The 12,673-nt window shown below is 40.2% G+C and overlaps 1 protein-coding gene across 2 annotated transcripts; it reads left to right on the plus strand.

Annotated features, from left to right (window-relative positions):
• Nucleotides 1–264: 264 nt before the first annotated feature.
• Nucleotides 265–11,200, plus strand: LGALS8 (lectin, galactoside-binding, soluble, 8). Of its 2 annotated transcripts, XM_010022327.1 has the most exons (9): nt 352–390; nt 3,153–3,241; nt 4,474–4,684; nt 5,321–5,437; nt 6,934–6,990; nt 7,070–7,096; nt 8,389–8,477; nt 10,315–10,480; nt 10,935–11,084. In XM_010022327.1, exons 1-9 carry the CDS (start codon nt 352–354, stop codon nt 11,082–11,084), a joined length of 945 nt encoding a protein of 314 aa, XP_010020629.1. The 2 variants fall into 2 exon arrangements, with proteins under 2 accessions (XP_010020630.1, XP_010020629.1); XM_010022328.1 differs by lacking the exon at nt 6,934–6,990 and having other exon boundaries at nt 265–390; nt 10,935–11,200.
• The last annotated feature ends 1,473 nt before the right edge of the window (nt 11,201–12,673 follow it).

A 12,673-nucleotide genomic window follows, 5' to 3' on the forward strand; every position in this document is an offset into this window, starting at 1 on the left:
ATGTGGGATTCTGTCTCAGTATACATAATATTTGGAAGCTGTTGATGACATTGTGTACCTGCGGGCACTGTCCCTTCTTAGAGTGGTGCCTTACTTCTTTAAGGAAGCCTTTAATTTTTGTATTTCAAATCTCCAAAACTTACTGGAAAGATGTTTGCATCATTTCTTGTGCTGTTTAAAGTTATACCTCGGAGAGTTTTACTCCATGTAGTGTCACTTTGTTTCTTTCTAATTAAAAGGTTTGTCTTTTCAAAGGGATCTGTCCTTTGGCGCTGCCCAATCAGTGAATCCTTTAAACACGCTCCAACAGTTGTCACACAGAACTTACAAACTCAAACTGGAGGAGGGAAGATGATGGCCTTGAATGGACAGAAGACAATCAGTAACCCGGTAACTCCCCTGTCGTGTCAACAGCTTTTCCCTTGGGAAATGGGACTGGTTTATGTCAAAAGTTATTACTTACACTGTTTTGCACAGTGAGGGGTGTTAGCAAGAACTACTTGCGTTGCTTGCTGTTTGAGGGAGAATGTCACAGGTGACACTAGGAGCTGAGATTTAGAAGTTGTGCTGTAAGTAAATGGACACTAAATGCACAGGACTTCTAAAACAGCGAGGAAGCGCTGTCGGCCTTGGAGGGAAATCCTTTTTCATACACAGTTTATGTGGATGTCTGACACGTTTGCAGGACATGCTGGATCGAAAGTGAAAGTATGCTAAGCAGTGCTTTCAGTAATGCTCTGTAAACACGGGTGTTGCCTTGCAGCCCTTATGAAATATTTGGGTTTGTTGTGCCTGTAACTTGAGTCTGAACAGTTAAACTTGGAATCATTTTTGATAGTTGATACCTTACCTTAGAATAAATCCTGGTTTTTTAGGGAAGACTCGAGCTAACACAATTCAACAATTGCAGAGAGCACATTGGACAGAATGTTGTTTGCCCATCTTAGAAAGTCTGGAGACTTTCTCTGAAAAGCGCTGGAACAGTGGCCTGGCACTGGCATGTGGCTAAAAGGGTGGGCTGGAGCTGTGGTTTTTGTTGTATCTTTAAAAAGGTCGTTCCTTTGAGCCTGCAGGAAATAGTATTTTTAGCATTCTGTGTTAGAACACTGTAGGGTATCTATGCAGAGTATAGAGTAGTGCAGATCAGCACAGGACTTTCTTACCTATTACAGCTTTGTGCTGACCCACACCTGTGCCCTCAGTGAATCTGACTGTTCCCACTATATATTCATTGCTTGCTAGGGGTGATGAGGGAATAACTTCAGCCTTCTTCGTAAGAACCCAGCTGGCAGAGGAATGAAAGCTGTGTGGAGATTAACTAGAAGGTAGGAGGAGTGAATTGCAAAAGGAAGTTGGTAGATGGAGATTTTGGTGGGAAGGAAGTGTGAAGAGGAGGATTAGGAGTTTATGACAAATAATCTGTGTAAGGGAGAGAGTAAGAGTTCAGCAAAATTGGGTGGCTGCAAGGGGACTGATGAATATGATGGGTAACAAGACCAGGCTGCAAAAAAAAAGGGGGTAAATCTGGGCTTAGGGATCAAGAGCCTAAGGTGGCAATAAGTGTGAGTATTTGGGATTTGAATATGGAGGCAGAGTTGGGAAAGATTTTGCTGATGACCTCAGGACAGCTGCCAGGCAAGGCCAGGAGCAGCCTGTTCTATCTGACCTTGCTTTGATCAAGGCATTGGGCTAGAGACATCAGAGGTGTCTTCCAGCCTCAGCCTTTCTGTGATTGTGTCCCCTGTGTGATACCACAAGATGAATTTAGAAGGGATGGAGGAGGGCAGGGTGCAAAGATTTCACTGTTTCAGTGATTGTTCCATGAAGAGCGAAACTTAAGAGCTTTAGTACAGGTTTGAGTCTGAAATGTATTTCTTTGCAACTGTACTTTTCTGAATCACTCAGAAAATCCTGCTTTCCTCTTCATGCCCTTTATTCCTGTTGTACATGATGGTACATATATTTAAAAAATAAAAATCTCAGGTTGTGCTTTTATGGTCCAATATTCTGTTCAACAGTCATATTTCCAGTCTGTTGACAATTGATATTTCAAAGATGTCCTAAAATCTTATACACTGTTCCATAGATATGGGATTTTGAGGAGAGAAAAGCAAAACAAAAAACTCAAACCCCAAGCCAGCCTTGGCAGAAATTTTTGTCTGTTAAGCAGAGCAAATGCAGCATTTGCTACCATTTACTTCCTCCTTCAATCTGAAGTCAAGTGATGACATGCATACTTACAGCTTTACTTTCAGATCAGTTACTTGTGAACTTCCACAGTTTTCTGTAAAGTTGCTCCCCTTCTCTCCCTGAAATGCTAGATGCACCAGCTGATGATGGTCAGGGTAGGGGCTTCTGTCAGCATGTCTGAGCCTTTGCCAGAGCTGCACTGGGTGTTCAGTGCTTTTGTTTTAACTGACACATCCCCTTACATGGCTTAACAACTCCGACTGTGTTGCCATTTCAGTTTAGCATAACGTGTGTGTGTTACCTTCTCCAGCTATTGATATGGAGTTAAAAATGGGATGGCTTTGAAGCAGACTGCATACTGTAGATACCACAAAGATTGAGACCCCTGAATGGGAGTAATTCAGTGTGCCTTGCGATTTTTAGCTCATTAGGATGAGGTATTTTGTTGTATTTGTCGTGTAGTTTTTATTAAGAAGACTCTCTGTGACATAGTGTCTTTTCACATCACTGTTTTCCAAAATGGAACAAGAACAAGCAAAAAGGCAGCTGCTGCAGCCTGGGGTCATAAGGGTTGTGGAAGATGCTTCTTTCTACCAGCAAAGGGCTGATAATAGACAGCCCTTGGCAATGACCTGTTTTAAAGTGAATCCTTTTTATACTCTATTAATGAGGCAATAAAATATTACCACTCTTCATTTGAGAGCTAGCAATGGGGGCTGGAAATGTTAGTTTTAATTTTATCTGAGAAGCTGGGTTTACATAGGTGAAAATCTGGGTTTTTCCATCCTGTTGTGGTGGGTATTTAGTGCTTTTCTACTGTTTATTTTAAATAAAATGCTAGTTGTGTTTCTTTTAATGTGCTAGAGCACCACATAACTAAGTATTATATTATTATTTTTAAAACTATTGTGTTTTCTTTTGCTTCCATTACAAAATGTTATTTTTTAACCCCCTTCTTCTAGATCATTCCATATGTTGGGACAATATTTGGTGGCCTTGCTCCTGGACAGCTGATTAAGATCCATGGGACTGTTCCTGATGATGCAGACAGGTAGTGGCTACTGTACCACTTTTTGCTGTGTCACCATCTGAACAGGAATGTAATGGATACAATGTTTCCAGGGGTCCTACTTATTATGGCACAAAAAGGATTGATCTAAATACTTGTGATAGCATCAGAATGAATACAGGTTTAAGTGGTTAATTAATGGATGAACTGATTTTTTGCTTTCTGTTGATTCTTTTTGATTTTTGCTTTGCCTGCTTTGGCAGATTTTCTCCCTGTCATACGTCTCCCTGTCTAATGGGGTTCTGAGACTAATAAAATTGATAATCGAATGTGTTTCATGAAGGAATTAACTTAAAGTGGGATAAGTAGGTATGAACTGTTGTCTCTAAAGCAGAGTTGTCTGGTGTGCAAAAGCCGATCAGTTGAGGTATTTGCCTTTATTGCAGTTCTGCACAGGGGAGGGTGGCGGGCAGCTAACACAGCTGGCATATTTTCTAGGGAACAGGTAAAAACCTTTTATACAAAATGCTAACAAGGGACAAACCATATCAACATAAGTGACTGGTTACCTGTGCTTTACATAGTGAAATCTCAATCACACATCTCTTGATTTTTACCCAGCTCATTATAACAAGGTGGTCCTATATTTACATATAAAATCTCCTATTAGAGGTGTGTCTTGTAGTATTATAATTACCTAAGGTAACCAGAGGTTATATCTTTATCCTATCAGCTACCACTAAGTTCTTGCCTGGCCTTATATCCTGTTATGGTTCTCATTTGAACAAGAGTTGGCCATAAAATAGGTATTCACAGCATTCCATTCTGAGGATCTATCCGCTCTTGTGGTCCCGTTATCATGGTCTTGAGACAGGTTGTTTATTTTGTACACTTTTAACTCCTTTTGACAACAAACTAGTGTATGTGCCCAGTATGGGCGTTCTGTTCCCTGACTTTGCCCAAGGTTCATTTGGTTATTCTACTGAAGATAGTGAGAGAGAAGGTGGTGAACACAGTAAGCGAGGAGCTTACGTGATATGAATGATGACCATTGCATAAATACTGAAATACTTTAATTCATTGCAAAAAATCGTGGGAGAACTTTTCACAAATGTGTAGAGGTTGGACAAACATGTTGTTTTTTTCCTTATCCAACAACACTCATTGTGTCTGCCTGTTTTTGAGGCTCCACAGTAAAAAACAAGTGTGTCAAACTTTTAGGTGATTTCTTGACGGACTGAGCTAAATATGGTTTGTCTTATTTTCATGGTTAGGTTCCAGGTGGATTTACAGTGTGGCAGCAGCATAACGCCTCGAGCTGATGTGGCGTTTCATTTCAACCCCCGCTTCAAAAGGTCTGGCTGCATTGTTTGCAACACACTGGAAAGGGAAAGATGGGGCTGGGAGGAGATCACTTATGAGATGCCCTTTCAGAAAGGGAAATCATTTGAGATTGTCATCATGATTTTAAAGAATAAATTCCAGGTGAGTCTGGGTTGATTATCACTAGACAGTTGTTCAAGCCAGTAAAAAAGAGTTATTTTGTATAATTACAATAAATAGTAGGAAGCCTTGGTTTCTCTGTTACCTAGGTATAGTCTAACTATGGAAAAGTTTGTAGGTTTTTCTTTAAAGAGCTGCTAAGTAGATCAGAGCTTTGATTTGTATTGCTTCCCTCTAAGTTGGATGAGCAGCCAGTTAAATTCCTGCCATGGCTAATGGCTACTCCTCCCTTCCCTTATGTGCTGACCTTAGAATGAACATTTTTTGTGACCAGTATAGGACAGTCCTCTTGGAGTGAATATGTGAGGTGTATTTGTCATGCTGTGTTAGACTGCAGTAGTAGATTCTGTTACATTGCTAATACCACATTGATAAATGATCAGGTGATAGAAACAAAAGGTGTGAAATGCAAATTTTAGTGTAGGCAAATAAGCCTCTCAGTGATGGAAAGAGAGACTGAATCATAGATGAGCTGAACTTATCTGCTCTGAAATTTCTAGGACGCTCCCTGCTACTGTATGAAACCGGTGTAAAACAGATACGTGTGTATAATCTGATATATGGCTGGTGTAATGTATGTGTAATATAATTTTCCTATTTTGTTTCCTGTCTCTCTAGGTGACTGTAAACAAGAAGCACTTGCTACTCTATAACCACAGAATTAGCCTTGAAAGAATTGATACTCTTGGAATATATGGCAAAGTGCAGATCAAAAGTATAGATTTTGTTCCTGATGTAAGTTATATTGAAAGCTGACTTGTTCAGTTCCTTTTCTCTGTCTTGCTAAACTACGGAGTAGGATTTTATGGTGAAAAGGAAGTAAAGAAAAGCAGCTATGCAGTCTAATGCCAGTAACTTTCTTTCCCCTTCCCCCTACATTTCAACAAGTGAGTCTCACGTGAGGATCTCTGTGCCTCCGTTTTAGCCTTGAAGCCAAGGGCAAAAGAGTGACAAAGTTCACAGTTTCAAAGTTAATATGACAGATGGTGTAAGAATTGATTGAATACTGGATCGAGGAATGCATTAGAGTTTTCAAATATTGCAGGAGCTCCAGAATGAATTATCACTATTCAGTGCTTCTAAGTGACAAGTTTGGCCATGGCTGTAACTTGTTGCTTGGCTTACAAATGTCAAATTCAGCCACAGCTGGCACTGCTTTTGCATATAACCCTGTTTTTCCTGCTAAAATGACCAAGCTGTTGAACAAAGTGGTAAGTGGGAGTGTATGTTTATTTCTGGGAGGTGAGAAGAGGGGTACTTTTTCAAAGACTTTGTGGCTTGATTTGCACTTGAACCAAACTGCAGTACAGCTTGAACCAAATGTCCTCAGCTGCCAGGTCTGCTAGAGAAAATTAACCAACAAGGAGGAGTTGATCAGTATTTTCAGAAGAAGACATCCTTCTGCTCTGGAACGGTGAGACTTCTAGAGCAGAAAAGGAAGATGATAAATTGCAGGGAGATACAGAAGGTGAATGCCTTTTCCCTTTCTTCCTCCCACTCACTAAGGCAGCCCACCTACTCCTGTGTAATATTCTGGATCTGTTCTGCTGCATCTTCACTACCCTGTGGTCAAAGCTTGAGCCTCTCACTGCCAAATGTCAGGTCTAACTCAGGTCAGCAGACTAATAACTGGGTTGATAGACAGTGGAGGTTTGGGCCTGAACGAAATGTGGTCTAAGCTTTAAAAATACGTCTACTCACTGATCATTTGGAAAGCCTGTGTACAGACTTCAGTGGGGCCCATCACTTGGCCTTGAGCACATTGCCAGAATAATGTTACTCCAAAGCTGTCTGAGTCCTGGTCTTAAGGGACTTAACTTCCAGAAGACCGCTGGGGGCAAGCAGGTCCTGCAGGTTGATTTCTGTCCCAAACACAAAACAAAACAGAGTTGCTTTACTCCGTGGTTGCCGATGCTGTATCCTTTGGGGAAGAAAGGCAAATGGAGAAGGGTGATTGTTTCCTTTTTGTCTTTGCTTTTAATATACTCTTCTGAGGAGGAAGATGGAGGCTTGTATAAACAAGCTGAAGACATAATTTGGCTACAGCAATTGATCGTCAGGACTTTTCGTTGGTTTGTAGGGCTTTGGTTAACTTTATAATAGCCTTAGTTTTCCGTGTTAACATTTCACCCTTTGAAGCAGCATGGGTCCTTATATGGTTCTAAACTAACTTCATGTTAAAGAAGTTCTATGTTGTTAGCAGTGACATCTAAATATCTCTCTTTCTGCAGTCTTTACAAAGCTCTCAGCCATCAGGTCTAGGAGTAACAAAGATAAACACAGAAACTGCATGTATGTTTGTAAAAGGTTGAATGAATCTCCCTATTATGTGATAAGCTAGTTAATGTTGTTTGTTTTCTCATGCAGGGGGAAATGCCAGATGGTTCACAATTTGTAAGTAGACAATTCTCATGTAGACTTGTGGCAAATGTGAAGTAAAAAAATTTGAAATAAAACCATCTTAGTTATTCATGAAAAAAGAATGCACAAAACAAGGGAATCAATCTTGTGGGAGATGATAATCAGTGAGGTTTTGTAGAGAGTAATCCTCTTTGCTGCTGCTAGTAAAAGTGAGGCTATTTGTTAAATCATTTAGAAAACCCAAAAGATAAACACAGCATCCGCAGCCATAAACAGAAAAATACAAAGAGGTGCCTGAAGTTTTAAACAACCAAATCACATTAAAGACTTTTTTCAAATAAGCATACTTAGCTTTCTCCTTGGGGAACACCTGCAAAACGAAAAGTATTCTGCAGTCATCTTGCACCAGACGGCCTTATGGGAACATGTGTGTCTTGGAACCTGTCTGGCTGCATCTTCCTCTTGCTGACAGATCCATGCTTACCCTGTATACACTTCAGGTGGCTGGATGCCAGCATTGCATCTTAGGATTGGAATTCACACCCATATAACAGGGAGCATAGAAGGAGTGAGGGCTCATCTTTTTGGAAAAAGCTGTAGAGGTGGATGGTATCCAGGCTGGAGTAAGATCACAGACTGAAAAGGGATTGGAAACCAGGATTATGTACAAATAGAATTTATGGAGAAGGTGAAGTTGCAGTGAGCACCATAATTTTAGTTGTCTTGCCACTTAAGAGTCAACCTTCTTCAGTCTTCTTATCAAAACCAAATAACATGCAACATTGTCATTTGCAAGTGGTGGACTTCAACCAAAAAGAAAAAAAAAAAGGTGAAGCATTTCTCCATTCACTCCTTTTCCTTGATTAAAATAACTTGTAACACAACAACAAAAAAGGCAAGTAAAATACTTGCATTATCTATGTGCTGGTGCCAGGAGGACAGAATACTCAGTGACCCTACTTCTGGTATTAAAGCAGCTGTGGGACTGAGTCTTGCTCTTTAAAGCATAACTGAAGATTTTGGAGAGGAGAGGTCAGGATGTCTCATCTGAATAATTATATCATACAAACTTAAATTAGTGCAGGGAGTGTCATGCTTACCTTTTCCCCCCTTTTTTTTCCTTCAGACCACCTCCTTCCACCATTAGTAATGGCAGAAGTACTTGTAAATAATGTTTATTTTGAACCCAAGTTGGTACTCTAAAGAAAACCCCCAACACATTGATATGTTTATGTCAGTGTAATTCAGTGCTGTAGTGAAGTTTAGCTTGTGTATTTAATAAAAGTAAGTCACAGTCAAAATTTTTACTGGTGATGTACTTCCAGGCTGTTCCCTATGTTAAGAAACTTGATACAGCACTTCGTCTAGGATGCATAGTTGCCATTAAAGGAGAAGTGAATAAAAACCCAAAGAGGTAAGTGTTGCTGAATTTTTCTTCTGTTTAAATGAGCTGCTCTTGAGAATGAGTACCGAGTACTCAGTATGAGTACCAAGGCTTTTCCATGCCTCGGTATATCCTTACTCACTTACAACTTTGTTTGTGAAACTACAGTGCAGTTTCTCAGGAACCTGCAGGATACTGCTTTAGAGAGGACTTTAAAGAGCAGCTCCATTTTGAAAAGTGAAGGTAAAACCTGAGTGTCCTACTTGCTCAGTCTGCATCATTCGCAAGATTGTGTGTCTGTTCAGGCTTATTGTGTGAGGCATGTGAGCACACATCATACAAGATGGCTTTTATTCCAGAGAGATCCAAGAGTAAGAGAACTGGTAGAAGTAGATGGAAAACAAGCGAGGTGAGATGCTGGTGTGCTCAAATGCTGCATGTTGCAGCATTTCTCTGAATATTTCTCGACAGCCTCCCCAGGGACCACTTAAGCGTGACGGTGCCTGACAACAACTCAGTGATGGAAGCTGGTAGCAGAGCATGAGCTACAATTTTGATAGCAAATTAGGAACAACGGGTTGCCAAGAAGAGGTGTTTTAAAGGAGGATGGGGGTAGAGGGAGTGTAACACTGTCAAAGTCAAGCTGAGGAAGCATCTGTGCTTCAGCATGCCCTTTGCTTGAAGGGTGGTTTCGGCTCTGTGGAACAATGCCTAAAAACGAAGCCATTAGTGCAAACAATGAGAAGCATGCTTTTTACTCCCTGTGTATGAATTGCACTTCTGCTTCTTCAGAGCATGTAACCTCCCTGCAGCTGAACAGCACTCAGAATTCATATTTATACTGGAACCCAAGGACTAGAAATCTCAGCAATGTTTGAACGGACTTTAAATTGGACAGGATAATTAATACTTAGTAGCATTTGTTTTCAGACTTTTGGCTTGAAAAGCTTATTAGCTCATCTCAAATGCTGAATGTACTGCTTATAAGTGTGAAGAGGCTTTTGGATGTTTAGTTAAAGCATTGCAGGTTACTCTTTGTGCTTTTAAATGTATAGAGTTTGTAAGTTACTGAATGTCTTTCATTCAGTTCACGCAGTTATAGATGTTCCTTTTCCTTGGTGAAAAAGAGAGCTTTACAGCTTGCTGTTTTGTACTTGGACTAAGCAATTCTAGGCTTCTCAAAGGGCAGTAACCTGGCAGCTGGAGCTAATTTTTGGGGAGGAATATTTCTTCTTCAAATGCAGTAAGGTCTTTGCCACGTGTTGAAGTATTCATTTTGGATCACTCTTCTCTCTGATCACTCTTCTCTAGACCTCCCCTTTAGGCACCCTGTGGTGTGGACAGAGCTGAGATGAGAGGGTACCTGGGTACAACTTACTACAAAGTAACACTCTGAATGCATGGTGTCCCACCACTCTTAAATGTACAGAGAGAATCCTCAAACTTTTCCTTAGAGTCTAACCAGTTTGTTGGCAGAGAGACAATCTTTAGGTAAATCAAGGCTTCCCACTCCACTGCCTGAGTTAAGAAAGAGATGGTGGAGCAACTAGCACCGTGTGGTTCTGTGAGAATTCTGCTTCCTCGTGTTATAGGGGAGCAGCACTTGGCCAACACCTCTTTACTGAGAAACGAACAGAAAGCTGTGAGTGATGAACCAGATCTAGCAGGGTCATGTCCTGCGTTTACTGCCTCTAGGCAAGTTTTCTGTGTGAAGGAGGCATGTTAACTGCCTGCTTGGTTCCTCAGGTGAATCACAGCCCTGGCTTCCAAACTGTTCTGAGTATTGGCTAAGGACTTGGTAAATAGCATGGACTACTGCATTGTGTCTATAAACCCTTGGTATGGTAAACTTAAAAATATCTTCCAGCTTCACAGTAAATCTGAAATCAAGCGACTCAAAGGACATTGCATTACATCTGAATCCCCGAATGAAAAATAAAGATTTTATAAGGAATTCATACCTTCATGACAGCTGGGGAGAAGAAGAAAAGGAAATTGCTAATTTCCCATTCAGTCCCGGGATATACTTTGAGGTAAGGTTAACTGAAACATGGCACCAAACTGGTAATTTTGTCAAAAGGATTAGCAGTGGTGCTTAAATATCTTGTCACTAATGCAGATTTAAATAAAAATGCCATTCCTACATTTCAATGTCTTGAGAATACGTAGGATTAAAAGGAGACTATAGGGAGCAGATTTCAGTTGGGTTTAATGACAGCTTTCTTTTTAAATAGTTGCAAGAACTCAGTCTGTGCTCAGAACAAACTGTAATTGAAATGAGTCGGACTCTATTCTTACGGGTCTCTTCCAACTTTAGTTATTCTTTGATTCTATGGATTTGATTGAAGTTCTGCCTATTTTAAAATGTCTCTTGCATGAAACATTGCTTGTAACAGAAGCTTGCCCAGGTCTAGGCTAGATCATCAGGTTGTTTTTCCATGTTTTACCTGAGCTTAAAACTTAACTGTTTCTTTTCTGGCTTTTCAGCTGGTAATTTTCTGTGATTCCCACGAGTTCAAAGTTGCTGTCAATGGCGTTCACGCTCTGGAATACAAGCATCGTTTTAAACAACTTGATAAGATCAACATAGTGGAAATAATGGGAGACATTCAATTGTTAGATGTGAGGAGCTGGTAGTATTTTTCCATCAGTACTAAAAGAATTAAACTTTTTCTAATGAGTGCCTCCTTGTCAAGTACAGACAGGTGGTGATTTGTGCTGAGCCTGCCTTTATCTATCTAGGCTTCTCTGTCTGCCCAAATTAGGCAAGTACCAGAACTGCTAACTGCAAGAAGAAATCCTCTACAGTATCCTGGTCAGCTAAGTGAGTATTTGCTCAGATAAATCTCCTGTATTACTGAACCTAAGAACATGAAAATGCTGCATCATAGTCTGTCTAACAGTTGCACTCAGTATGTTCAAGTTAAACTACTACTCAGCATTCATTGATAACATACATTCGATATAGTGAAGCAGAAACTAGACAGAAGTAGGATCTGAAGATAGTTATCCACACCACAAGGGACATTGATAATTCATTTACAATATAATTCTTAGATATACTCTACTACTTAGTTTATATTAGCAACTGTAACCTTCTGACTGAGGTGGATTAAGGAAACAATTGACTCATCAGTGCTAGCAAAAGGCAAGGAATTTGATCTTCTGAGCCTGCTATGAGTAGGACCCTACTGACACCTCCTGCTCACAAATGTTTTAAATCAAACATACAGCAGCATTTCTAGCTTTTAGTTTTCCAAAGTGTTACAAATGAAAATTATTTTACTGGTAGCAATTGTGTGAGCTTTTAAAAGCTTGTTTGATTTGAAATGGCTCTGAACTGAGTTGAGATTGCTCAGGGACTGAAATGGATGTTTGTTGTTTTCATTTAGAAGAAATAAATGTGTGAACCCAGGTAGTCCAGGCAGGGTTTCAGCTGAGATGAGAGTCACATACTCATCAGTGGAACAATGAATGAATCCTTTTTCAGTCTTGGTATTAAAATGCTATCTGAAACAAGCTGTTCCTGTTCAATCAGTTTTCTGTACAAGTGTCAGTCTCAATTTTTATACTTTGAAAAAGTTATTCCTGGCTGTCAATACATGTAAGAGGGATGTTCGTATTAACAGCTGCTAAGAGTGAAACAATTTCAAGAATAAGATGTACCCTAAAAGACTGTTTAAAATAAATCACCAGATGTAATGTATAAAAAGCATATATAAAAACATTTGTGAACTCTGCTTTTCTCTAAATGTAGCTACGTAGCTATTATCCCTTTTTGGTTTATATTTTGTCTTGTTTTGCTTATTTTCTTACTCATATCTTCAAGGTGGCACAGTGATCCTGAGTGGAGGACCATTTCCACATCAAAGAGTTAGTGATCCACAGACCAGTTACCCTGAGTAGGTCTCGGCTGTGCTGGTGTGTCCTTCAGGACAGTGTTGTGCTGCACAATCAACTTAGCTGGCTGATGGTAATGGAGGAGCTGGGAGGCAGCTCCCACTTGAGTGTCCTTGCCTTTATCTAAGAGTTGAGCAGGAAGTTCTCCTGTGAACATCCTTGTTTGACAGCAGACATGATTAATAGTTGTTTTCTAAGAAAATCTTTCAAGAGCATGAATGACCACAAAGGGGCAACCTTTCTGCAGAGGAGATCTGCATGGCATGCTGTACCCTGAACAGAGGCCCAGTCTCAGCACCAGATGGGACATACGAGTATTTTCTTTA

This window comes from Nestor notabilis, unplaced genomic scaffold, assembly GCF_000696875.1.
Source record: "Nestor notabilis isolate BGI_N333 unplaced genomic scaffold, ASM69687v1 scaffold15759, whole genome shotgun sequence".
NCBI classification, from domain to species: Eukaryota; Metazoa; Chordata; class Aves; order Psittaciformes; family Psittacidae; genus Nestor; species Nestor notabilis.

Bases quoted from the DNA above. Each gene is read 5' to 3' on its own strand.
- LGALS8 (XM_010022327.1), top strand. From the start codon at position 352: ATGATGGCCTTGAATGGACAGAAGACAATCAGTAACCCG. The intron at 391-3,152 runs GTAACTCCCCTG...CCCTTCTTCTAG, and splicing joins AGAAGACAATCAGTAACCCG to ATCATTCCATATGTTGGGAC. The intron at 6,991-7,069 runs GCATGTATGTTT...TTTCTCATGCAG, and splicing joins CAAAGATAAACACAGAAACT to GGGGAAATGCCAGATGGTTC.